General features: G+C 43.1%; 1 protein-coding gene across 1 annotated transcript in view; it reads right to left on the bottom strand.

Moving 5' to 3' along the window:
• The window catches only part of FAM120A (family with sequence similarity 120A), a 102,636-nt gene that overhangs the window by 1,688 nt on the left and 73,249 nt on the right, over positions 1 to 27,699 (bottom strand). Inside the window, 7 exon segments of the mRNA XM_008576200.1 lie at positions 417 to 558; positions 2,614 to 2,751; positions 3,294 to 3,477; positions 4,645 to 4,854; positions 10,077 to 10,191; positions 15,369 to 15,618; positions 27,000 to 27,174. Of these exon segments, the coding sequence (XP_008574422.1) occupies positions 417 to 558; positions 2,614 to 2,751; positions 3,294 to 3,477; positions 4,645 to 4,854; positions 10,077 to 10,191; positions 15,369 to 15,618; positions 27,000 to 27,174 (1,214 nt within the window).

Genomic DNA, 27,699 nt, shown 5'->3' on the forward strand with positions numbered 1-27,699 from the left:
AGGGAAAAAAACAAACTTTAAAAATGCTAGTTTAGGGCTGAGCCCGTGGCGCACTCGGGACATAGCGCTCCCACCGCGGGTTCGGATCCTATATAGGGATGGCCGGTGCGCTCACTGGCTGAGCGCGGTGCGGCCAGTCTCAAATAAAATAAATAAATAAAATAAAATAAATAAATAATAAAAATGTTAGTTTAAAAAAATAATTTAAAAAGGCACCTGGTCAATTAAATAATGTATGGCTAATTACTTAATAATGGTTAACTAAATAATTACATAATGCTATATAGTTGGATCCTATGCAACCATTAACAATGAGGTTAAAGAAGAATGTATCTAATGATATTAAAAACCGTCCTTACTAAACTCATACGTAAAGAAGCAATTGAGATGCTGTTCTTTCATGGCACAGAACTCACCCTCTTGCTGGTCCTCCAACAGAAACCACCTGCAAGGGGAAAGGCCCTCGGGCCCCACGGCCCCGCCTGCTCCCAGCCCAATGGCCAACCACAGTACCAGCGATTTCTAGCTTCCCTCCCTGAGAAGGTATAGGTTGGACTCCTGCACAAAAAATACACAAAAAGACAAAATCTTTACGATCACATAATTAAGGACAGCAAAGAGAAACAAGCAAGAAACTTCTTTTCGGTTTTGGTTTATTTAGCATGTAGCCGCTTTACCCCACTTTGCAAAGACTGCTTTTTTATGATGTGGTACCTATGTGCACATAGTTTGGTTTTAAACTATTATTAAGAACCCATGACAACTGAGTTAGGTTACAACTGCAAATGTACAAGACTTTTTAGATAGAAATAGATCCAATAAAGTATTGTCACTGGATGCATACGGCATGCCTTGTCCATTACCAGGATGAAAATCTGCAAACTCAGAATGTTTTTCTTTTTAGGTAAATATTCCAAGTTTACTACCTTAGCCAAACATTGTAGGAGATAATCAATAAATCTAGTCTGTATTTCTTACTGTATTGTTAAGTTAGAATTTCCTTAAGCAGAGTCACAAATATTCATTGTATTCACGAATTTCTATTAATTACTGGTAGCCTGCATATACTAAGATTTTCTGACCCAAGAAAATTCTCAAATTTTAACTGACAGCAAAACTTCTGGCACAGGGAATGGATCATAACAAATTCTCCAGCATCCTGGTGTTAGCTGTAGCAACGGCCTCTGCAGCAGCTATGTCCGCACTGTCCAACAGAAATCTAAGACAAGCCTCATGTTTTCTAGTAGCCACATGAAAAAAGTACAAAGAAACAGATGAAATAAGTGTTTTAGTAATATACTTTATTTAACCCAATATATCCAAAATAATAATATTTCAACATCTAATCAAGATAAAAAAAACTAATGAGCAATTTTATATTCTTTTTCTTTCCCATAGTAAGTCTTTAAAATCTGGTATATATTTTGTACTTACTAGCCACAGCCAAAGGCACTCAATGGTGCATGTGGCCAGTGGCTACTATACTGGACAGTGCAGATCTGAGTTTAAGATATAATTTTAGGAAAGTTAGGAAGCAAGGTCCTCTTGTCATCTCAGTCTAAGAAATCACTTCCCGCACACTACCCACAGTGAAATCTCCCCTCTCCCTCAGTCTTTCATCCCAAATACAAACCAGCTTCAGTTCCAAGGTACAAGGTTCTGAAGCAGATCAAGCAGCAGAAAGGACACATGACTGCAAGCTGCTATGGGTGGAGGAGCCCTGCAGGGGGTGGGGTGGGGGGACACAGAGGGCGGGGAACACGCATGCAGCTGCACCAGGGAAGGAGGGGCGACCATGGCTGCAGCAGGGCCCAACCCATGGCCACGCCTACAAGGCTCCTTACACCTGGTCCCTACAAGTCCCCCGGAAACTGAGTTAGAGAAACACTGCTGATCGAGACAGGAAGGCTTGCCTATCCTAACAGTTACTCTGAAATCTATCTGAACAATCCTGTAATGTGAATGGACGGCCAGATTTAAATCGTTAAGTCCCAAAACGTGAGATTACGATAAAGGTTTAAGTCACAGGCTTCAAATTACAGTAACATCACATTATTTCCAAAGCTAAAAGTTAAGACTTTTTTCTCCTTTGCAAGCCTAATACAAATGAAAAGTGAAACAATGGGAATTTAAAATAGACTAACTTATTTATATATCTGACATTAAAACTTTCTTTAAAAACATTTCTATGGAACAAAGTGTGACATTTTATGCCAGGAATTCTCTGGCTATTAGTCTTCTATAAAAGTATGATAATCTTTACCAGAAGATGATTGCTTGGGAAAGAAACACCACTGAGTACCAGTCAGCAGCTCGTCCTATGAACACAAGATGACGGGCAGTTCACCCGGGTGCACAGGAGAGCTCTGTTCTAGGTGGACATTTACTGGTCTACTCTGAGAGGAGAGACTGACCACAGCACAGCCGCTGCAGAGACCTGAGAGCAGGGTCTCAGGGAGGAGCAGTCAGTGGAGGTCGGCTCGGGGCCCAGAAGAAAGGGCATTCTGTTGGAGGAGGTGCTGGTAAGGACAGTAAAGGAAGGCAGGCGCTGGTAGATGGAGCAGAGTAAGTGCTGGCAGGCAGAAGCTCTGGGGAGGGTGTGGGTGTAATTACCGCCCTGGGACTTGCTAGTCCTGCTGCTGTCACTGCCTGAGAAGGCTCCGCAGTGTCCCGATGCTGCCGCCACCCGGAAGGCACGGTAAGGGCCTGTTGCTACCGGTTCCCCATAGGGGCCTCCAAAGCCACAGACTCCTGTAGGATCCGGGGTAGAGAGAGAGAGGGAGAAGCATGAGGGACAGAGTTTGGGGGGACCTGCTGGGTGTTCGGGTCTCCTGACCCCCCTTGTCATCTTGCTGTCCTGCACCCGGCATCCACCCTCCCTGTAGCAGGTCCTTCAACAGGGCACTGACATTGGGGGCTCACGACGGGCCGTGGAGAACGGGCCCTGGGAAACAGGCTCTGGCAGATAGGCACTAGAGGTGGCTCTGACCTGGATGGATTTATTTTCTCTCACACATGAGGAAAAAACATCATGAAGACTGGGAGCAGAATGTTTCCAGCTGTACTGACAGATTCTACAGGGCGGCCTCTGCGCCAGTGCTCAGAGCTCCCTTTCTTCCTCTCCTAGTCTCCTCCAGGAGGGCTCAAGCTCACGCTCGCTAACTAGGAGTCACTGGTCCTAAGACCGACAAATACAAGGTCTCAACACAGCCAGACAGGGCTCAACTACAAGGACCACATGCTCATTTTAAGCCTCTCTTTTCCCACAGGAACAAGTCACAACAGCGACGCACCTGCAAAGCCTCTGCCCCTGCCCTGGGATGGTGGGACAGCCCCGAAGTGGCGTGGGTACACGGAGGGCGGGTAGAAGGGCAGGGTGGGGGGCGGCGGGAACGGAAGTGGGTGGCTCTGCCGCGAGAAGTTGAGCCCCTCCAGGACGCTCTGCCGCATCTTCTCCACCTTGGCAGCCTGCTCAGCCTGCAAGTCAAGGACCTAGATGTGAGCACTCACGGCGTTTTAACTGCATTTGAATGAGTAATAAAGAAATAAGATGTTATCGACTGCTGTAAAAATGTGCAGTTGGTCCTCCTTATTCATGAATTCTTTATCTGCAAATTCGCCTACCTGTTAACATTTATTTGTAACCCCAAAATCAACACTCACGGGCCGGCCCGGTGGCGCACTGCTATAGTGTGCTGCTTGGGAGTGTGGCGGCGCTCCCGCCGAGGGTTCGGATCCCACATACAGACCGGTTCCCGCTCACTGGCTGAGCGAGGTGCGGGCGCAACACCAAGGGTTGCGATCCCGTTGCTGGTCCCGGTCCGGTACGGGCGCGACACTGAGGGTTGCGATCCGTTGCCGGACACGAAAAAAGACAAAAAAAAAAAAAAAAATCAGCACTCACGGCACTTTCCCGGGTGTTTGCAGACGTGTGCAGAGCGGCCCGACACAGGCCCAGCTGCAGTCACACAACACAAAACAACACGGGCCTTCTTGTTTCAGCTCAGGTTGGAACCAGTGTCCTTTTCACGTCCCATTTAGTGCCATATTTTTCTCATTTTTGTGCTGTGCCTTTTGTTGGTGATTTCACTGTTTAAAATGGTCCCCAAGTGTAGTGCTAAACTGCTGTCCAGTACTGTGAAGTGTACAAAGAGGCTGTGATGTGCCTCATGAAGGAAATAAGTGTGTTAGAGAAGCTTCATTTAGCTGTGAGTTATGGTACTGTTGGCCCTGAATTCAACAATAATAAATCAACAATATATGTTAAACAAGGTGTCTCTGAACAGAAAAACATATAAAACAAGGTTATGCACAGATTGGCTGAAGAAAATGTGTGACTGGAGCCTCACAGGAACCTAACCCTGTACTTCCTTAGGAGTAATGGTCCAGTATTCTGTAAGTCAGCGTTCAAGCAATTTTTAGAATATAACTACCACAAATAATGAGAATCAACTGTATGTCCAGAGCCTGGCTCATCATGGGCCCTGATGCAAATTTAGTTACACACTGGGCTGGCCCAGCCTAAAACTGAGTCCTGTTTCATGGCACAGGTTTCATGACCTATATGGTATAAAAGACAATGGATTTAGTCAGCAAGCTTCATTTCATTACAGTTAGAGGAGGCCACCCTGCCCCCTAACATACCTGACCATCACAGAGGTCGATGAGTGGGGTCTTCTCCCGGCTGGCTTTGAGGAGTTTGGATTGGAAGAGCTTCCCATCAAAATACATCCAGGGACAGCAGTGTTCCCAGGGGATTGGCTGTCCACACGCATCATTTGCAAACAGTGCCATGTCTACTCCACTCATGAAGAGAGCTGACAGCTGAATTCCTCGGGGGTCTAGGTTCTCAATCTTTAAATTGAAAAGAGTAATTTCTATGGAATAGGAGCACTACAGTATTTATTTCTTCCAATGTCTCACTAAAACTCTCCAAAGTTAGCAGATAATATTCCTCAACAAAACACCACCACTAAGTGGTCCTACCATTACCTCATATTGACCTAGCACTGGCCTTATTTGAACAGAAATGCTTTTTACGTTATTTAACAAATTTAAATTTAAGAGAATGCTTTATAAACTTACTGAAATATTTCTGTTTGGGACTTGTAAAGCGTTACACTATGCGGAATAATACAGTACTGTAGGGTGATACGTGACCTACGACAGTTCCCTTAGCAGTCCAGAGCCCACAACCCCGCCACAAAATAACACTTCACACTTTAGACCTGAGCGTGTGTAATGTATTAACAGAAACAGTGTCAAAAATCTCTATTAAGATTTTGCATTTTTCAAGTAGTTATATTAATAAATTACTTGGTATAGTTTCATCTCAAATAAGTCTGTGCTTTATGTTTACACTATTTTGAAGGCTAATATTTTAGAAAGCAACTTATTAATGAGATTGTCAAAATGTTTTAGGAGAAATGGATAGCTTATTAATGAAAGAACACAATGAAAACACTGTATCTGAACCATGCATGCTATTGGATCTGGCACAGACTTTTCTTTCCCTCATGATGAGTACCAGGTACGGCCTTCTGCACAGAGCCCCCTCTTCTAGCATATGAGGAGCAAGGTGACAAATGCTAGCACAAGTACAGTCAACTCTTGACTGTTGGTATGTGAAAGACCTAGTTTGTGGATTATCCAAGACAAAGTTTTAACTCTGCTCTGGTTTTTGTCTTCAGATGTTGATTGCTTCTCAAGTACAGTCTTTGTGGAGTATATCAATCTAAGCAATGTCTAACTGTGACAAGTCAAACAACTTTTCACTAAAGAGAAAAGAGATCACCCAGGTGCCAAATGCTAATGAGTTTATGATTATCTGCTGTTTTGTGCTGTTTCTATCAACATTCCCCATTACCAACTAACAGTCCAACCTTTTTATAAATTTTAAGTCAATGCAGTTAAACTTTCAAAACCTGGAGAAGTTTGTTCACATTTATAAAAGCTGTTTGTTTACACCTCTGGATCCCACTGTGTACCACTGGCTCCTACCTTTCCTGTGTAGCTGTCTAGAAGTGAACTAAAAAATGTTCAGTTGAGGGCAGGCGGGGCTGGGATCATGGAATTAGATGCATTTTTATATTATATGCAAAGAGAAGGTCAAACTGGAACAAAGTGGAGAAAAACACTTGATTTATTTAGACCCCAGCAGCCCGTCTCTGAGCTTCAGGAACAAAGAATTCTCAAGGCAGAAAGAGGGAGCTGACCCTGTTGGAAAGTGGCAAAGCAAATGTGTAGGCCTGTGAATAAACATGGCTGCCACAGGACCCCCGGCCCTGGCCCCTTGCTCTGCGGATGACCACAAATCTCTTCCAGCCGGGTGAGACTCCACCATTTCCAGCCCGGGGGCCTGCACCCCGCTGTCTGCCCTGTGCCAGAGAATGAAGGACCCTGGTCAAAGATTAGGGAGAGGAAATGATGGAGCTGACGTTGCTCTAAAAATGTCTGCCTTGCTATCCAAATGTCATACACAAAATGCCACCAATGCCCTTCTGTGTAAGTACGTGAAGCACAACCCTGCTATTTCCAGAGTCAAACCCTTATTAACTAACGTAACTCAAAATCACTCTCCCAGCAGGCAGCTAGTGGCATGCGGAAACAACAGGAGATGTGTGCCACACAAAAGCACCCGAGTTAGAACCATTCATCTCCAAATCTGCTGACATTCATATACAAGGGGTCTTCAAAAAGTTCATGGAAAGATTCGTATTATCTTTTAACTCTACTTTTCCATGAAGTACCCTCATATATATAAAATAGCTTCAACATTAGTAGAGGAACTGTATTTTTATGGAATTTAAAAATGATTGTTTACAGTTTTAAGATAATTAGCAGTTTTAGTAATGACAAACACCATTAATTTAAAAGTTCTCAAAAATAAAAGCTATACAAACATTGTGAATAAAATCCCTAACATTGTATAGATTTTGCTTCCTTCAAAAATTTTTAAAAACTTATTATACAAAGTGTTTTCTTTCTTTCCCTAAATGTTAATTATATAAAAATAATATGTAATATATGGGGGACATAAAAAAATGTGTATCAGGCACTGCCTTTTTTACACGTATTGGCCCATTCCCATCTCTCCACAACTGCAGGACACAGGCATTCTGATGTGACTGCAGAAATGGCTGCAAGTCACATTCTAACCTCGTGCTCTTATACCAATTGAGATAAAATATCAACATTATCCAAAGTCTCTCAACTAGAGAAACACAGACAAAAAACTCTGACTTTACAGGAAATATAAATATGAAATTTAATTTCTACCTAATTAGCTTAAGAATCAAATTTCAGTAAAGTTACTTTGTCCAACTTCTAATTACTAGGCGACAGACTCTTACTTTAATTTGTCATATTTACCTATATGCAAAATAATTCTTACTAGTATCACAGACATGTTGCACACCCCTAATACTGTCTTTAAAGCTCTTCATTTTCCATCTTTTATATTCTGCACTTGTCATGTGAAACTGTTAAAAGAATTTAAGGCAATTATAGGAATGTCAAGAGTAAGAGAGAAGGAAGCTGGATAAATATCACATCTGTACAAAGTGCCTTCTCCTCACCCGTTACCCACCCTCCTCTAAACACAGTGTCACTGCTAACTTGGGAGAAGGGCTTAAAAAATATAACAGGAAAAAAATGAGAGCCATCAATCAGCATCACAGGCATTCAAGGAACCACGCAGAACACTCTCACTTATTCATGGACATGGTGCACAGAGAAAGCGTGGATGAGATGAAGTTCTTAAAAACTCATTTTAGCTCATGGTTCCAATGTCTTTTCCCACCAAGCCTCCCATCAGAAAGCTAACATGAGTCCAGACCGTCAGAACTGAGTCTTCTTCTTTTCCTCTTCTGACGGCAAGATGCACAGTGGACAATAAATGGCAGAAGAAAAGTAGAGTCTGGGCAATCCACAAACTGGGTAAAGGGCCTGACACAGCAGCCCTAACAGTCAAGAGTTGACTACAGCACGAACAGTGAAATGGAGTATTACAGAAAAGCACTGCTGTCGCTTTTGATATGTCAAAAAACTTTAATGGCTAAAGGAAAAAGCAATTTTAAAATTTAATTTTCTGTCACTGAATTTTGGAACCCTCAGCTCTGCATAGGAATTGTAGCATTTAAATAATGATTATTACTATCAATTCTCAATCTGATAGCAGAGAGGATCTTCAATTAAAAAAATAAACACACACACACACACGCACATGCCCACGCACACACACACACACAAAAACAAAACTGCCTTCCCCCCAACAAATGTTATTTTTCCAAAGTTCTTTCACAATTTATACTAATCATGAAAATGAAGCACTTACAGGTGTAGGCTGTCCTTATTAAAGGGAACCGTCGACCTCCAGACAAGCAAGACCCAGAGGAACGATGAGTGAGACTGAAGTTAACTACACATAAAATATGTCTTTCTGAATACATCTCTAGAATTGTCTTGCTTTAGATGAAGAATCAGGAGAAAACCATGAAAGCACTAAGACCTCAAAAGAACCAAAACGAAAGCTTAGAGTGGATTGTTTTTCAAAAGTTATATCCTATGTGTTGATCCAAAAATGAAAAGGATATGGGGACATAAGATGAACTTTGAGTAAAAGTAACTTGATGGTGAATAAGGCTTAGTGGGCATACCTGATACCTGGCGGTGTGATTTTCAGAACTGGGATGTCAATACTGATGGAATAATCTATATAAGAGAAACAGGAGTAGAGGTAGAGGGCTGGCGCCACACTCTAGTGAAAGTACTTCCAACCCCCTGAAGCACAGTCTGTAACGAAGACGGTGATGAGACAAACCAGGTGAGGGCACAGGGAAGGACCTGACTTAGCACCAGCCACACTGCCTGACGGGACACTTGACCAAACATTGAAAACAGAAATGTAAATTCAAAAACATTAAAAGTAATAATAACTTGTGCCTAACAAACAGAAAAGCTTGATCTATAAAGAACACAATTTGAGGTGAATTCTCTTAAGGTCTGGTTATTTTACTTAGCTTGTTTCAAAGTCATCAGAAGTCTCAAGTGAGCTCCACATGGTCGAGGAGGTTCAGTCAACACCAAATTATTCAATTTAATACAATAATTTAGGGAAAACCAGAAATTTATTGAGCACCAACAGTCATATACTGAAAATCTATAAAGCGAGCCTAAAATTCCTCATCAGGGAAAGAATGCCTTCACAAAGAATGGCAAAAAGATTTAAAAGTGAAGGCAATTTTGTCAAAAGACATTAACTGATTACAAATCAAACTCTGTTTGAAAAAAAAACTGATGGCAAAGAAAAAACAAAACCCTGTACATTAAAAAAAAAAGGCAGATCTGTCAATTGAGCTAACTTTGAAAACTCTTGAACTTCCTAAAATTTGGTATGAAAATTAGAAAGCAATTACAACCATTATGAAAACAGCAACTAATAAAAGTGTACTGAAAAAGATGTGCACGCTAAAAAATTAGGTGTCAACTTGGAGAAAATCAATATTGTCAAAACAATTACAGAACAAAAAAAATTACTAGAAGGCAAAATTAAAAGGAATGTGATGTAAATACTGACTAAAAAGGACATAGGGGTGATGTTGTGACACGGTTCTTCAAGTGGTCTTTTAAAAGGGATTTTATAATACTAGAAGGGCAAAGAATATTTTTTAGAGAAAACTAAAGTTGTAATTAGGAACAATGGAATGAAATAAGAAAAAGAATTCTGCCTAGATGTTAGAAAATTCTTAAGATCAAGCCCTCCCAGGGTTTGGAATCCTCTCCTAAAATAAAAAAGGCAAGTTTATTTCCTGATGTGAAAAACAAGAATAAACATCCATTGGTAAACAAGGGAAAATCTTTCTCTGACATAAGTGAAATCGATCATTTCTAAACTGGGAATGGCAAATCCATAACTAGAAAGAAATATTCCCTTTGCCCTGAAGGCGATCAAGTTCACATCATATTAGTAATATCAGTTTAGTGCTCTGAGCAGTTAGTTCTGCCTGGTGAAGCTGTGTTACACTGAAATCCAAAGCAAGGCTTCCCAAGACCATGAAATGCGGCTGATAGATTACCTTGAGCTCCTGTAGCTGATCCGGCTCATAGAGCTTGGGAGACAGCGCCTGAGCCAGGAAGGCATCCAGCTCTTGACGACGCAGTATGCGTGCTCCTGGCCACTGCACCATATACCTAAGGAGAGACAGAAATGGTGAGGCATGACTACTGAGTGATCACCCATTAATTACATGGACAAACCTAGCAGGGGGTTCTAAGTAAATGCAGGGTGCTGTGAGCCAGCAAGGCCCATAAGGACTTCTCATCCAGCTTTTCTATTTTCACTGATGATGCCAATTATAAATGAAAGCACAGTCATCATCCAGAGAGATCAGAACGTTTTACTTTAGAGTAATTAAAAATAGCACACTAAATCACGCATACTGCAAACTAGCTGGTCAGTGGTTTTTGACACAACTTCACTCTTGTGAAAAATTTAAACCCCGGAAGTACACTATAAGCACCAATTTACACGATCTATTCATTTTAATTCAACCCAGGACACCCAGGAGGTAGACCCCAGGTCCAAAAAAGAAAGGTTAATCTCATGATAAAGAGCAGCACGTGTTACATGAACCTCTGCAGCTGAAGGCTCCACAGTGGCAGGTGAACAAATGGGGATGGTGCAGAACTGAACGGCGATGGGGGGCAGAGACCTACTCAAGAAAAGCAACACACAGGACAACCACAACCTTCAGAACAGGTGCACCCTGGTGTGGTAGCTGAAGGGAAATCTGTTTCCAAACCTTCAACTTCAACCACAGCAGTCTGCCCGACAGCCCCCAGCTCCATGCTGCAACTCTCCCTGCCCTGCACCAGCACCACCTGGTGACAAACTCCCAGGATGTCACGAAAAAAGACAAAAAGGAAAAAAAAAAAAAAAAACTCCCAGGATGCACAAAGGCACAGCACCAAGTAGAAAGTGAACAGACTGCCATAACAACTAAGTCATAAACCTTTCTGCAAGTTCAAAGGTTCTCAATTCTATGCATTTGACAAACTTGAAGGATGACCAAATCAAGTTGCCAGCTGATCACTAAAAATAACTTACAATGATATATTACTAGGTGATCTCTCACAAATAACTCAAAAGTAGTTCAGAGAACTGTGACATGCTTAATAAAGTTCTTTCCATTTTCATATGCTGAGTAAGTGTTCTTAGTGTTTAAAATCTAAGTTAAAAACAAGGCTCAGATATGGTGCTGCTCTGAACTCACTCCTATACTTATTAATATTCATCCACAAGAATATAAACCAAGGGGGAGGAGCTCATTAAGAGATATATTTTCAATTAAATTCCAAACTGGAAATTTTACGTGCTCATTAGCTGCCAGGTATCAGTCAACTCACCAATTATCATGGCAATTGAGGCAGGAACAATTATCACATTTTAGAGATAGGGAAACTGAGGCACAGAAAGCATATACACTTCATGGTAAAATTATGTGGCAAAAGTAGGAATGAAATGCAATTTCACTGTGAATGAACAGTGAATATTACATTTCTGTGGTATCTGTATTTGATCAAATATATTTTAAAAAGTGATATAAAGTTTCATGTAATTAAACTGTCAATATATGCAGTAACAAAAATTACATTCTTTGCAATTAATTGAGTGCCACAAGTCTTAAATACAATTGTCTTACTGAATTTTAGTCAGGGCTTGATGCAAGAAACAGCAAATATGAAGAAAGCTCCCACTTGTGTCTGAAAAAAATCGTTGTGGAAGAAAGACTGTGCTCCATATACAGTGTTCTTTGCTTTTAAGCATCCATGTTTTATGTTCCTTTTATTTTAATTTTTTTTAAATCAGCAAAATACACGTAACATAAAATCTATCACATTAACCATTCTTAAGTGTACGGTTCAGTGGCACTAAGCTCACTCACAGTGCGGTGCAACCACTGCCACCATCCATCCACACAACTCCTTTCACCTTCCCCACCTGAAACTCTGTCCCCATTAAATGACTCCTCAGTCCCCCCTCCCCGACCCTCTGGCTATAGGTTCCTTCTTGGGGATCGGTTGGTTTTTCCCAAGATCTTTCTTATTTTTTCCTGACAGCTAAGATGCTCAGAACTCAATTTAGCTGCTATAACAAATAGCCTTGTTGGTCAGAATACCCACTTTTTCCTCTATCCAGCTTTCTATAACAAAGATAACATTTAGTTCCTTCTCATCATAGGTCCTCTGAATGCCTGCCTGGATACTGAGTATGAAGTGCATATGTGTGTAAATACACAGATTAAATACCAAACCACACGGACAGCAAGAATGGCGTCACAGTAAAGAGTGGCTGATGCCTTATTCAGAGTCATCTCTTGTATTCAGGTCATTCCTATCTGTACATTTAGGATATTTTCAGATCTCTCTCACATGGCTAAATCTACCTATGAAATTTCTGGAAATCTTTTCTCTAGATGTGGTTTTCCACACAATTGAGTATAATATACAAATGTTATTTGATGTGCCAAGCAGCTATAGGGCCTCGGGAGAGTCATTTAACCTTCCTGGCCTTCGTTTTCTTACCACGGCAGGGTAACCTCTCACTGCCCTTTGCAAGCACAGGAGTGGGGAGAGCCAGAGCTCCAACAGGGCGCAGTCGACGACCTCTCGGAACGCACTGGGCAGGATCTGCAGGGTCTCTGAGCAAACGCACTTCAGGGTCTCATGCCTTCCACCCATTATTCTGTTAACTGATTTAAGCTCTTCCAGGATTTAACCCAGTCTGCACGTATTTGTCTGATGTCTTGTCTCTTCATGAGAATGTAAGCTGCCCTTGGATAAGGGCCTCGTCACCTTGTCCACATTTTATCCCATCAAAGCCCTCAGCCTTCACCCTCACGTTGCACCACCCTCTGCTCAGACACCACCTCCCTTGTCTCTGCTTTGGAGGATTCTAGAGATTTGACTGATATTCTCCCCATCCCTCCCAACTGCTGCCATAATGTCACATTTAAAATATATGTATGCCCAACACTACCTTAACTGAGCGATAAATGTTAACATCACTACCAAAAGCAAAAGCTGCCTTAGAGTGTGAGTAGAAGCCCACCGCACCCCTTCTTCAGCGTACTGCCTCTAATGCAAGAACTGAATCTAATCATCAAGAAATATCTGTCAAATCTAAATTGAGAGCAGTCTACAAAGGAACTGAAAAACTACACCATGAGCTGGTCACTGTGTCTGTCAATAAAATTTTCCTGGAGTACGGCCACACTCATTCACTTGTGTCTCGCCTGTGGCCATCTGAATAGTGCTGAAGAGGCTGCAAACTTGCTTCTGGGATCACTGCTGAGGCAGGGCTCACACTACAGCTGGCAGAGATCCATGCAAGCACCAAGACAAGTACACAGGAGAAAGGAGGTGTGAGGTGGAGCTACAAAGACAGTTGATCTCCTCCCCATGTGTCCAGCACAGAGTAAGGCCTCCACGAGGCACCAGCCAAACAAGAGGCTGAATGAATGACAGACAGGACTAAACAGTGACACTACCCTGTACCACGACACCAAGGAGCATGAGCTAAAAAACAAAGATGGAAGACTGTGGACGTCACCCTCCACCAATGCAACAGCAGCTTGTCCTCTCCCGATACCACAGGGCCATGTGACATCCAGGGGCGCCCAGCACACTGTGTCCGCATTCCGGGCCCCTGGGGTCAGGCATGTGGAGGACAGTCAAGTGCTCTGCTAGACCATGTCTTACATATGTGGAGAGGGGACACTGACAGTACCAGATTGAGGGACTGGGGAGAATTCTGTTTTCCGTGAGAAACAGCAATACATAGGCAGCTGCCTTGGGGTGGATCCACAAAAGCACTGGAGGGCTGGGGCAGTGAAGCCAGTGATGGGGAAAGCCTGGTTTCTAACTGCCATCTCCATGTGGATGAGCTGGGCTGCTTGGAGAAGTGGGGATCCCAGGCTGAGGCCCGGGAGATGCGAGGGAAGGCAGAACATCGGCAGAGAAGTAAAGAGGAGCACAGAGAACAACAAGGCCAGTGGAGAGACCACAAAGGCCAGCTGACAAAGTGAGCAGGGCAGCATCAAAATCAAAATGAGTAACAGTGCAACGGACCAAAATCCCTGGAGACATGGGAAGCTGTGGCTCCACGCTGATACAGCATGCCGACCATCTGAGGAGAGCAGTCTGCAGAATGTCTCTCATGAAGAAGCCACAGCCACCTCCTACACTTAGCCCTCAGGGTGAGCAGCCTGTGTAATAGGAGGGACAGAACCATGAGCCCCCAGACAGGCACCCCACTGAGAGCAGAGAGGACTGGGAATGGGTTCCTGGTGATAAAGGACCCTGCTGGGACCATTGGAAAAATAAGCCCTGAGGATAGGATGGACTGAAGAATCAATGTGGGTCGATTTTGATGGCTCTCTGATGGTTATATGAACATAGGAAAATGTCGTTTGTTAGGAAATCACACTAAGGTATTTGAGTAAAAAAAGCATTTTGTATTATACTTGTAATTTTTCACTACATTTGAAATTGTTTCAAAACAAAACAAAACCAACCCCCAAAACCTAATGAACGTCCAGTATGCATCCCAACTCCAATTAACGTTAAAATGTCAACAGTGTCTACACATGCACCTGCTGCTGTCAGCTGCAAGGGCCCAAACATGGCGACTCCCGCAGCAGGAGCCACCGGCACCCAGATCAGGGCTTCCAGACATTCTTCCCCATGACAACGGACCAGGGCTGATGCTAGAGCAGGGGGGCATAAGACACGTCAGAGGCACCCTGTAGGGCCAGAAGCCAGGACGTGCTCCCAAAACGAAGGGATGGTAGTGTCACAGGGCCAACCCCAGAGAGCTCCCAAAGCCAGAGCCAGGACAACGCAGGCAGCAAGATAAGTAACAGTACTGGAGACAACCCAAAATGAACTGATTTTAACCCTATAAAATGAGTACACAGGTCCAAACTGATATAAATAAATGACTAAATAAATGAAAGGGGAAGAAGAAACTAATTTTCCCTATAGAAGAATTCCAAATAATACATAATATAATCCCTCCTTATAGCCTACAAAATCTTCAATATTTAAAGAATAAACCATGTTTAAAGTTATACGACATTTACATACTACATGTTTTCCAAACATACCTATTATATAAATATACCACATAGTAAAATTAAAACATATATTGCACTTACATGGCCCACATTTCTATAATATATGTAAATATGGGATCAGGACAAATGTCAGAAAACAGGCTTCATCTGGAATACACCTGACATCCTTTCTAGAACTCGTTGGATCCCATGGTCACAGCCCCCACCCCTGCCCGCACCCCCAGCACCCACCGTAAGACGCAGCAGAGCACCATGAGGTGAGTGGGCACGCTGGCAGGGTTGAGCATGGCTGGGGTGTCCGACCTCATGCAGGCCAGGAAGGCCCTCATCCTGCGGTTCTTGTCCTCCACTGCCTTGCCCAGCCACAGCCGCTTCAGGTTAGGGCAGGTCCACTCCCTGAAGGCAAGAGCTTCCACCAGTTCTGGGGTTTGAGGAGACTTCCCTTTGTAAGCTGCCCATTCTTTAATGATCACTGGTGAGACTACAGAGAAGAAAAACCGGAGAAGACACATTCATGCACCGGATCATCTACTTTCAGCCTTAACAAACACAGACTGCCCTAGAATTAGAGTCTGAAGACGTGGCCCGGCAGGTAACAGTACATTCTCTCATCAGCAAGCCACCAGTCATGAAGTCTCATGTGTAAAGTACCTTGTATGACCCTCTACTCTGTGCAGTTAACGGCTTATTCAGATTTTCACTTAGGCCACAAATAAATTTCTTCTCAAATCATGACTTGACTTTCCCATATAACTAATATGTATAAATCAAGAATGTTAGACAAAATTTATTTTAATATTTTAAATCTATTAATAGCTTTAGGAATAACATTTTGCATAATTCACAGAAGTATGTGATTATCTGATTATTTTAACATGGAAAAATTCAATTTAGATAGTTAATCTCTATTCCACATAGATAAATACTTTCACAAATTACATTTGAGAAATAATTCGCATTTGGCAGCCACTTTGCTTAAGGACCTCTTACTTTAACACACATAACTGTTCAACTCTCTTTTAAAGACTGGCCAGTAAGACACAAGTAGAAGTAACATTCCAAGCTTTGAAATCCCAGATTATGTCTGTACACAGTAATTATATTCAGCAAGACAGTGTAAAATTCTCTAACATTTCACCTAAAAGCAAGAAATTCTAAGTTGATATAATACAAAAACAATGACCTTTTATCCACAGTTTTTTGTTTTTTTTTTTACCACTATTAGAGTAGATTAATTCTTACAAACATGCATATTTTTCCCATATAGTTTTCAAATAAATTAAGGAAAAACAATGACAGGGGAAATACAGTGAAATGTAAAACTTCTCATCAAGTGCACTGAGGTAACAATCCTCCAGTAAAATGTGGGTGTCTACTTCCTAAGTAACCAGTAGCTTGCTTCAGTTCAGTTACACCAGAACCGAAGCAGGCCCTGTGTGGCCCCTGCCTGGTGAGCTGCTGGACCTGAGCCAAAGGCCCTGTCCCAGCTAACATGGCACACTGCACAGCCCATGGCTGGGACAGACATTGGGATAGTATCGGGAACTCTAATTGATCTTCAACATATTAATTCTACCCAAATAACATTAATCCAACTGGGTTCACTTTCTCTAAAATAATGCCTACGGCAGTTCAGAGATTCTAAAGAATGCAAAATTGCAACAGAGTTAAATGAGTAACTGGCTGATCTCCAGTTCCACTCCAACTCTGAATATGGTCAGGCTATACAAGAAACTCGTAAAATGCAATCGAAAACGTCAAGAGTTAGATATTTGGATATACAGTTTATCAGCAACAGAAAAAAAAAATACTTAAACACATTTCAATACTGGACAAGTCAGGTAACAGGGTCATATATAGGAACACATTGTGGGTCTCGGCATTGTGGAAAGGGCTCTGTGACTGCCCTTCCAAAGCCGACTCCAAGTGGTGTCCCCTTCACATGAAGCTGATTTGGCAGAACAAGGTTACAAGTTGACAGTCACTGAAAATTTTCCTTTTACAAGAAAGTTACTGTTGTCATTAGGCAAATTCCTTTCATTTACATTTTGAATATCTTAGTGTTTAAATGTTAAAGGAATATTTAAAACACTCGAAATGCTTATTTTAAAGTCCATCGAAGTCAAAACACAGATATACATGTATATATAAATACATGCTTATTTGTTTTTATTCAATATTTTTAGGTGTCAGATATAAAATCAATAAAGTCTCCATTACCAAGCAGACCCTGTCCTTGGACGCACAATCTAAGAAACCATACCCACAGCGTTCCCACCGAGCTCCAACACAGCCAGCCCAGTTTCTGGAAGCTTCCCCAGAAGCAGCATCAGATTATGCAGGATCATCATCATCATCATCATCACCAAAGCAGGTCTTCCTACAAGCTGACCCCTCTCCCTGCCTTCCCTCCTGTGATCCAACATGAAGGCTGCTGGGCCACAAGAAGAGAAAACAGACAAAGGGAGCTTACAGCACAAGCTGCTGACCAATAACAATCTAACATGTTTCTATTAGATCACTCCACACACCACACCCCCCCACATACACACACACCACACACAAACACTCCTCCCCCACACACACCACACACCCCACATACAGCATGAGTTTATTGAGTCTTAAAAAACAGACTGCACATGTCAGAAGTCCCCTTGGGGTCTTCCCAAGAGGCATTCTTATTAAATCCACCTTTATCTTCATCATTCCTTTCCTTCTCTTTCATCAGCTCTGTTTTCGCCTCTTTAATCATTTTTTAGCAATCATTTTATTTATGGTTTTGTTTTCATTCTACAAAAACAATTGTTAGAAGATTTTCATTCTCAAATTCAGAACTGTTAGCCCTCTGCGCATTTCATTTACAAGGCCACAGACCAGGTTAAGTGGAAGAGGAACGGGTCTTAACGCTGCGTGGTGCCCTAGCTTCCAGGTTCTGACAGTTTTCCACATCAGGGCTCTGAGCACCTCCCGAGTGCCTGGATTTGCCTGGCCTGAAGCCGTGTCTCAGACTCTACACAGCTCAGAGACTGAAAGATGGACATACTCCTTAAGAGCTGCAACTAGAACTCGTGGCATGGACAGAGGCAAAACCCCAGCCAAAGGCTGTCCGAGTGCTGGCAGGGCACATGCGGTGCCAGGTGAGACTGCAGGCACAGTAGGGACAGATGCCAATTGGTGTCCTCTCTACCAGTGCTAAACACTTTTGTTGCCCATCTGCAATACTCATGACCTCAAATCTAATTTAGGAAACACCTGCCTTTACCAGAAAATAGATGTGATTAACACAAAGACTTCCTCCAAATGCAGAGGTGCTCTTGACTTGCTTATTTTTACAAGGTGTGTTCATCTGTCTTTAGACAATCTAATATTTGGAGATCTTTAGAGTATTCCATCACTTATAGCTGTGAAACCTCTGGCCAATCATTTCACAAGTATTTTGAGCACCTGCGATGTGCCAGGGCTGGGACAAGAGGGTGCAGGTGAGGTGGTGATCAGAACGTGTATGTGCCTGAGGGTGAGGGTCTCTCCTTTGGTTCTCAGACCTGGGCCTGGCTCCAGGAACTAGGAAAAGGGGCTAATACCTTCAAAACACAATCCTAATGACTAAATATAAAAAGCACCCGACACCTCTTGTTATGTAGGAAAAACTGTGAGAGATCAACTAATATTTGATACATGACTTACATTAAGTCAAAATTAAAAATTAGTGCTTAAAGAATTCCAAGGGACATCCAGTTTTCAGGCTGACACACAGCAGCCTCAAGAGTGGCAGGAGCTAAACAAAGAAGGCGTGGCCCTGCTTTACAAGTCCCTGAATGCGGCAGCTGGAGGGCGGCTTTCAGAGACAGAGCACTGCCCTACCCTCTCCTCTCCAGGATCCTGGGTCCTTCCTAAGAGTCACTGCTGCCCAGGAGGGGACTTCTCAGCTCTCACTGCGATATTCAGCTTACAGGAAATAAGCAAACACAAAGTAGCCAGCTAACAGGAAGTAATCTGGGATTACTCAGTAATCTGAGTAAGTAATCTTTTTTCATTTTGCAAAGCCCCCTGAGCATGTAGGCTTGCCCACAATGGTGGCAGGGCCGCTGGGCACCAGAACACTTGAGCGGGCACTGTCTAGGACGTGGAGAGGGCGTGGTGGCATGAAATGACCTCTGTCTGGAAGGATGCAGCACGGTATGCTCATGCTGCCTTTCTTTAGAAGAGTAAGAGTGTCCAGAGGTCAGTTCATCCAGGTCATCTATGAATAAATGCTGTGTACCACCATCAACAATATTTGTTTTTTTGAAGATGACCAGTAAGGGGATCTCAACCCTTGACCTGGTGTTGTCAGCACCACACTCTCTTAAGTGAGCGAACCCTATATAGGGTTCCAAACCTGTGGCCTTGGTGTTATCAGCACCGCACTGTCCCGAGTGAGCCACGGGCCGGCCCAACAATATTTCTCTCGTCTTCTCTAATGACAGGAAAGTTCACTATTTCAGGAAATAGCCTACTTCTATAAGACTGAATATTAGACTGTCTTCCTCACCTTACACTAAACCAAATTTCTACATTGGCCAAAACAACTCTGGGGCATCGGTTTTCTAAATTACCAGAGTCTAAATTTATAATGCATTTTCTTTACAGAAAGGACCCGTTGAAAATACAGTTTGGGGCCATAAAACACTATCATACTTAAGGTGTCAGTAAAAACCCAATGTTTTCCATCAGAGGCTCATCATCTCCTCCTAGCACCACATTTAACACATGACAACCAGCCAGCTCGGGAATGTGTCACAATGCTGACTTTGGGATCTACCCCAGACCAGGAATAATAAACATGGTTCATCGCCACATTATAAAGTATGTCTCTAAGCTCAGTGCCAGCATGCCACCATTAATGAACAATGCCTGAACAGGGCTCAGGAAGGGAGAGCTGCAGCACGCACACATTGTATTCACAGGTGTGGAAATGATGCAGCAAGGTCATGACCTCCAAGACTGTGGCCCACAAGACTTTTTTTTTTTTTTTTTCCCTTTTTTTTGTCTTTTTTCATGACCGGCAACAGATCGCAACACTCAGTGTCGCGCCCGTACCGGACTGGGACCGGCAACGGGATCGCAACCCTCGGTGTTGCGCCCACACCTCGCTCAGCCAGTGAGCGGCCGGTCTGTATGTGGGATCCGAACCCTCGGCGGGAGCTCCGCCGCACTCCCAAGCCGCGCACTGTAGCAGTGCGCCACCGGGCTGGCCCGGCCTGCAAGACTTTTGATCTGTTCATGTGCATTTGGGGATGAGCTACTGTTTTACTTGTTGAGCTTTCCTGGGGTTGTTACGAAAACAAACATAAATAACAACAAAAAACTCCAGCTCCTTCATATCAGGGGAGAAACAGAAAAATAGACACAATAAAGGCCATTTTTTCCTTCTGACAGAATAGTGTCTGCTGACCTCTAAACAGCACCAGCATGGGCAGCAGGTGGGGCCAGCGGGGCTGACACACCCATGAGTACCCACCACAGTTCTCAGAGATAAACCCTTGATATCTGAGACTGGGAGCAGCCCACTGTCCACAAAAACATAAATGCTTAGTAGGCCATAGGACGCATAGCAGAACATGGTATTACAGACATGTAGGTAAACGCTGCTCACGTTCCTCATTCTCCCCTTGCATGCTATTCCTAGTGTATTAGAAACTCAAAAGTTGAAGGACTTGTAAAATAAGTATTAATCCAAAAGACTAACATCACGGCCTGGCCTGTCACATAATTCGCATTCCTAAGCAACCATCTCTTGTGCTAGGTCCACTCAAAGTTCTGTGGCTTTGCAGAATAAAGAAATTCAGATTGATTTGTAAATAGCCTTCATAGAAATCATGGGGAAAATGTTCACAATAACCAATGTGAGAAGACATATTAAACTAGCACACTAATGTTAATTAACTAGTGTATTGTTTTATAATATGATCCACAGTGAACAGACTTATTTTTAATTAGCAGTCCCAATTATTGGCACAAACAAAAACATTTCTATTTTAGTTGTTTTTTGTGGCTGGCCGGTACAGGGATCAAACCAAAAATATTTCTAAAGCAAATCAGACCAGGAAAATCAATGTTCCTTTCAGCTTTCTATATAGTTTACAAGTATAAGAATAAATATAGGAAAATCCGTTATAAAAATAGTACTCAGTCTATAAACTTGCTCCCTAGTTCCAAAATTTACCTCATGTGTCTATAATTTATGTCCATCTACGTTTTATAAGCCTGTTTGTTTTACTTAATTTTGAGGCACTGGGAAAGACTAGTCATAGGAAATGCAAGGCAAGAAAACTTAGTAAGTGGGTGATGTTGAATAAAAATGCACAGATTACCGAGCTTTACTTTCCTGAACTTTTCGCTCTTCAGTTACAGCTGAGACTACTCATTACACTAGGCTTTTAACACTTAGGCCCTGTACCCTCTCTTGCTTATCCCCACACCACTGCAGTCCTTCCCACTGGCCCTTGGAGAGAACCCTACTGACTGGGGGTGGCTGAGAAAGGACAAGCCATTGGGGCACCAAAGACTCCAAGGATGGCAGCAGGAAGAGAAGGTGCACAGAGCCACTTCCACTGCAGGGGCAAGTCTAAGGAACTTGCACGTGGCAAAGGCCTCAAAGCCTAGAGCTGTGACTTAAGACTCGGGGCTCCTGTCTCCAGGCCCAGCCTTTATAACAGAAACAGGTCCCTGGGCTTCACCCCTCACCCCCAACAGCAGCTGCTACTGTCACCGCCTGTCACATCTATGGGAACTAGTCAGCAGCTGGTGTCAATGGCTCTCTTGAGCACGCCCCACTGGGAAGACTGAGAATTCCACAGAGCACACTGCTACAATAAGTGATTTCTGATGAGGCTTCACCCCTCACCCCCAACAGCAGCTGCTACTGTCACCGCCTGTCACATCTATGGGAACCAGTCAGCAGCTGGTGTCAACGGCTCTCTTGAGCACGCCCCACTGGGAAGACTGAGAATTCCACAGAGCACACTGCTACAATAAGTGATTTCTGATGTATTTCTTAATAGACCCTAGGGACGAACAGAGAGGAGTAAAAAACAAACTGCCAGCACGTAATTCAACATGACTTTCAAAAGGCTGGGATTTTCTAAGAGTCTGATATCCTACTTTAACCATACAACGACTTTAAAAATGAAACTTTGGTAAGTCACATGATGACTAACTGTAAATTATGAACACTTCAAGACTAGATTTTGAAATGAGTACATGTCTTAAATCTAGTGAGAGTAAAATATTTTTAAATGACCCTCATGACTTCATTATGCCCTTCGAATAGTTCTCTCTGATAATAAGGCAGCTGTCTTAGGCAATTCTTTATTGTTCCAGTGACCATTAACAGGATCATACACTTGCATACATCAGATCTTGAAGCTACTTTAGAACACAACCCTCTCATTCAAAAACGGCTGCACCGCTGCTTGAGTGGCAGGCTCACTGTGGAGCCCACCTGCGGAGGCCTCTATGGCCAGACCACAAAGGAAAGCCAAGGGTGTTAAGAGCAATCCCTCACAGGGACCTGCCTGCCCAGGACTCTTTCTGTGGCTTCTGGCTCTCCTTCTACTGTGCCAAGGATTTCATTTAACGTACATGTGGCCCAAGAGTGACCACAGGTTAAACAGCACATATCAACAAGACTCAAATACAATCATCAATCGTAGTTCCATCCTGTCACCCAAGAATTCCTGAGAAACATTTCAAGTCAGCTTCACTGCAGCATGATCAGACATTTTCCCATCACATTCAGAGTGTCAAGAAGCTACAGCATTCTCCTTAATAATACTAAAATGTGTAATGGATTAATAGGTATTTCAAGTAATGAGGCCTAAACCCATGGCTTGAGCAGAGCCTGCATTTAGTCAGCTGAAGTCTAAGAACAAGTTGGAAGGGAGGCATGTCAGTGCATGTGCTGTCCATGTGCGTGAGAAGATCACGCCGTGCATGTGAGCAAGTTGAGAGAATTCAGGCCCAGCAATCACAAGAGATTCTCAGCACAAAAGTTTCCCTTGTGGAGAGGCAGTGTTCCAATTAGAGTGATAATCAGCTGGGATGTATGTACTACTAACATAAAAACCTTTGTTACAGACTTGTTTTCCCCTCAGGAATGTAACTAATGCCTGAAACAGGCTCAATTTTATCAGCTCCCCATAAAGACCTAGATGCTAGAGTTGCTCATAAAAATATCACCCACTGAAATTACAGTACTAATTGTCTCTCAACTTTTAAACTCAGAGGCCAAATTTACACACCTTTTCCATTCAGAAATATACTTGTCATAACACATTAATAATACTTTTCTCTAAACGTTTAAATTCCAGGGGTGTAATTAACCCTGGTTAGGTGAGGCTAATCTGAACCTCCCCTTTCCTTCCCATTTAAAGGCTTCATCTCTGTTTCAGTTCAGTCCACACATCACTATCCAATGCATCTATCTAAACAGAAACATCAATTATGCCAAAGCTTCAATGGCTCTTCCATCTCTATGGAATAGTCAAAACTGAAGTTCATAAATCACCTGAGCAGAAAAGGCTGCAATTTGTTTAGCACTGACCTTTCAAAGAGCCCCAGCGACTATGCACACACTCACACACCAAACTTCAGACCTGCGTCTCCAGTAAGCCATGTATCTGTATTAATTATTCATTCACTTTTCATTGCCTGCTAGACATTCCTCTGAGAGTAACACATACAACAGTAATAGACATAAATGTTTATAAAATCACTTTTAAAACCTCATTTACCATTTAAAAGTACTAAGCTAGTTGGCTCACACTCTCAAACTAAACCTGAGATGTCCTTACTCTCAATTCTTCCTGCCTTCACCAAGAAAGGTGGCTCCAGACATGGACTCCTTCCTCTTTTCCTCCCTCCCACCGAACCCGACTACCACCACCTCCTTATCCAGAACCTCCTCATTTTTTCCTATTCTCTCTGATACACTCATCTTATCTCTCACCAACTAAATCCATCTCATTGGTCAAAAAAATAACACAATAATCACCAAATTATTCAGTCTTCCATCCTTAGAAGGGTGGGGTGGGTGGGGGGAAGGAAGGGAAAACCACAACCCCTGACAAATTCTCACTCTGAAGCTACCGCCTTCTCCTGGCCATCTCAGCCAAGTCTGAAGAGACTTGGAGCAGCCTGCTGCCTCCAGCCCCTTTTGTGGTCCCTTTCAACCTCCACTTAAATGAATGGCACCCACATCTGAGGCCTGAGTCATCCCAGACTTCCCCAACCCTTCTTGACTTTTCTTCCCTTGATGGAGCCACTCTTGTGACCTCTGACCCCAGCTGGAGTTGCCTGCTTACAACAGGGTCAGGGACAGACTAACCCCCCTAAAGCCATGGTCCTGCCTGGCTACCAGCAACTCCTTCTGTCCCACAAGCTCTATGTACTTCGACCCTCAGAAGGCCTTCCCTCCCTCTCCCTCCCCCACTTTCCCTCCCCCGCCTTCCCTCCCCCCTTCCCTCCCCTGCCTTCTCTACTGCCTTCCCTACTGGATGGCCTCCCCCAGGCACAAAACAGGCTTGCTCCCTCATGGGAAGCACCATAAGTCATGAGAGCCACTGACCTGAAACAGGGCATGAGGGGTCAAGACTCTGCTTTCTGAGCACATGGGGCACCGTGGCACACCTACGATGCAGAAGTCCTGAAACTGGAGGAAACAGGGAAAGTCACATCCAACCCCACAGGATGGCACAGAGGCCACGGAGTCCATTCATATTTAACCTGGGGTGGTGAACAACGGAAACTCCTTGAGGAGTTTGCTGTGTAAAAGTAACTCTGTTCTTGGAACACGTAAGCAAATGAATAAAAATAGAATACCTTCTACCACAAAGCCAGCACAGTGCTTCAAAGTAAAGACAAAGGGGCTGCAGCAGCCTAGACGTCACAGAAGATGGGACTGCACAGGGCCTGCAACACAGGCATGCCAGGCCCAGGAGAAGGTAACTTCGTATAATGTATGCTATACGAAGTTATTACGCCCCTTCCCTCCCCTGCCTTCTCTACTGCCTTCCCTACTGGATGGCCTCCCCCAGGCACAAAACAGGCTTGCTCCCTCATGGGAAGCACCATAAGTCATGAGAGCCACTGACCTGAAACAGGGCATGAGGGGTCAAGACTCTGCTTTCTGAGCACATGGGGCACCGTGGCACACCTACGATGCAGAAGTCCTGAAACTGGAGGAAACAGGGAAAGTCACATCCAACCCCACAGGATGGCACAGAGGCCACGGAGTCCATTCATATTTAACCTGGGGTGGTGAACAACGGAAACTCCTTGAGGAGTTTGCTGTGTAAAAGTAACTCTGTTCTTGGAACACGTAAGCAAATGAATAAAAATAGAATACCTTCTACCACAAAGCCAGCACAGTGCTTCAAAGTAAAGACAAAGGGGCTGCAGCAGCCTAGACGTCACAGAAGATGGGACTGCACAGGGCCTGCAACACAGGCATGCCAGGCCCAGGAGAAGGACCAACAGAGCAAAGCAGCCTTCAGAGCCCAGTCAAGCCATAGGAGAACTGAAGGGCAGTGACAGGGTGGGCCAAGTGACTGGCTATGTGCAAAGTAGGAAATGTTCCTTGTGAGCAAATGAATCACACAATGTGAGAAAATAATGAGAATATGTACATTTAAGCATGTCCTGGACCTTTGAGAAGAATGTCATATACAATACTCAGTGTTCCAGATGGAATCTTCAGTCATCAAGGACACAGAGGGGGAACATGGGGCGCTCTGTCAGCACCAGCCACACAAGCACTCTCAGTACAACCACCTCCAGGGAAGGGTGGCAAGAGGCACCTCATCTGAAAGCCCTGCAGACTTCAATTTTGTCATAGTAATTGCAAACAGAAAATTTAAGAACCTCCTGAATGTAGTTTAAGGTTCCACAGCTCAGAGTACATAGTCAGTGGGTGCTGACAATGGGCCTCACCATCTCACAAGGCCCACACTGACCCACCATATAGGCAGGGAATCTAGAACTTAACACCCCTGGTGTAAAGCATGATCTAGTACTTAACAATTTCCAGAATTCACAGTATTCTTATTTTAGACTATGTTTGGGGGACGTTTTCCATATTTCCTAGTAAATATACAGTGACTTTTATATTCCTTACATCAAGAGATAAAATTACCTAGAATAGAAAAGCATGGCTTTCCCAAAATATTACACAGGCCTGCTAGAATATGAAGGGAGATGCTTTTGACCTTAACTTTGACCAACATTTCACACAATACTTTCCGCCTTCACCCTGCATCCCAAAGTTGCCGCTGCATGGACAAACCATCGCACAGGACTCCGAGGTCAATCGCTACAATCCTGCGATGATCCACTTGGGTCCCATGGCCACCTCTATCGCCGCAGAGCTGTGCACAGTGGCACTCCAGGAGCACATAAGTAGCTCACAGAGACCTGTTAAAACTTTTCTCCAGAACACAGGACATCTGGAGAGAACAGATCTGCACCTCATAAAGACGAGAGCACAGACACACACTTGTCCTGATTACTAAGATATGGTAATTACAGAGTGTATGGCAATTCAAGACTGTTTTCAGATCAACATTCAGTTTAAAGTGTAAACCTGCTGTTTTATTATTTTACTGAATAAACATCATAACTGGCACGTTACTGAGGAAGAAAGTCTGTGCTTCTCCTCCTTTTCTAAGAGCCTCTAGCCTGGCCTACTACCCCCGATGACAGCCCACCTCCTTTACATGGAGGCACTTGGGTCAACTCAGTCATGATTCTTCTAATGTTTTAGAAAATGCACAAGAGATTACGAAGTACCGAGGAAAACAAACAATGGATTTTTACAGTACATACATTCTGGTGGAAGTCTGTTCTTTCTAAAAGCAAGTCTCTCAGTTTTCTTTCTGCTTTCTGCCAAACTAAACAGGACTCCGTAAACATACTGACGAACTGGCCTATAGAGCAGGGCGGCCGGAGGCAGGTCTTTGTTGGCTTCATCTTCAATAGAAACAGCAATTTTGATTTCACCCTTTGCATGGAAGAAAGCAGAATAATATTGCACATTTTTCATGTTGAATTTACAATAAACTCACAGAAATATACTGTATTATCTCCAGTTATGACATTGCAATTCTATTCCAAATCAATTGCTTAATGACTTGCCTACATCAAGATGTTTAGGAAGAATTCATTTGGCAGGCTGTGGTCAAAAAATATGTTCGAAGAATCAAAATAAAATCTACATTATTTTATTTTTAATCTGAAGCCAAGAACAAAAGAAAACCACATAGATAATCCAAAGTCTTTGAAACAGTCTAGACAGATAACATCAGATAACAAAAACCATAGAAAATGTTGAGAAACTGCAACTTTTATTTAGAGAGTCAGAATGGTCATTTAACAAAATTTGTAATTTTCACTGACCTATATGCAATCCAAAAACTGATTATACTGAAAATAAAATGGTCAAATTTTCTTTACCAAGGTCTTCCATAAAAATTTACCACATATTGAAGATGATCTACCTAAGAGATTTCTCCATTTTAAATGTGTA

Source organism: Galeopterus variegatus, unplaced genomic scaffold, assembly GCF_000696425.1.
Source record: "Galeopterus variegatus unplaced genomic scaffold, G_variegatus-3.0.2 Scaffold1310, whole genome shotgun sequence".
In the NCBI taxonomy this organism is placed as follows: Eukaryota; Metazoa; Chordata; class Mammalia; order Dermoptera; family Cynocephalidae; genus Galeopterus; species Galeopterus variegatus.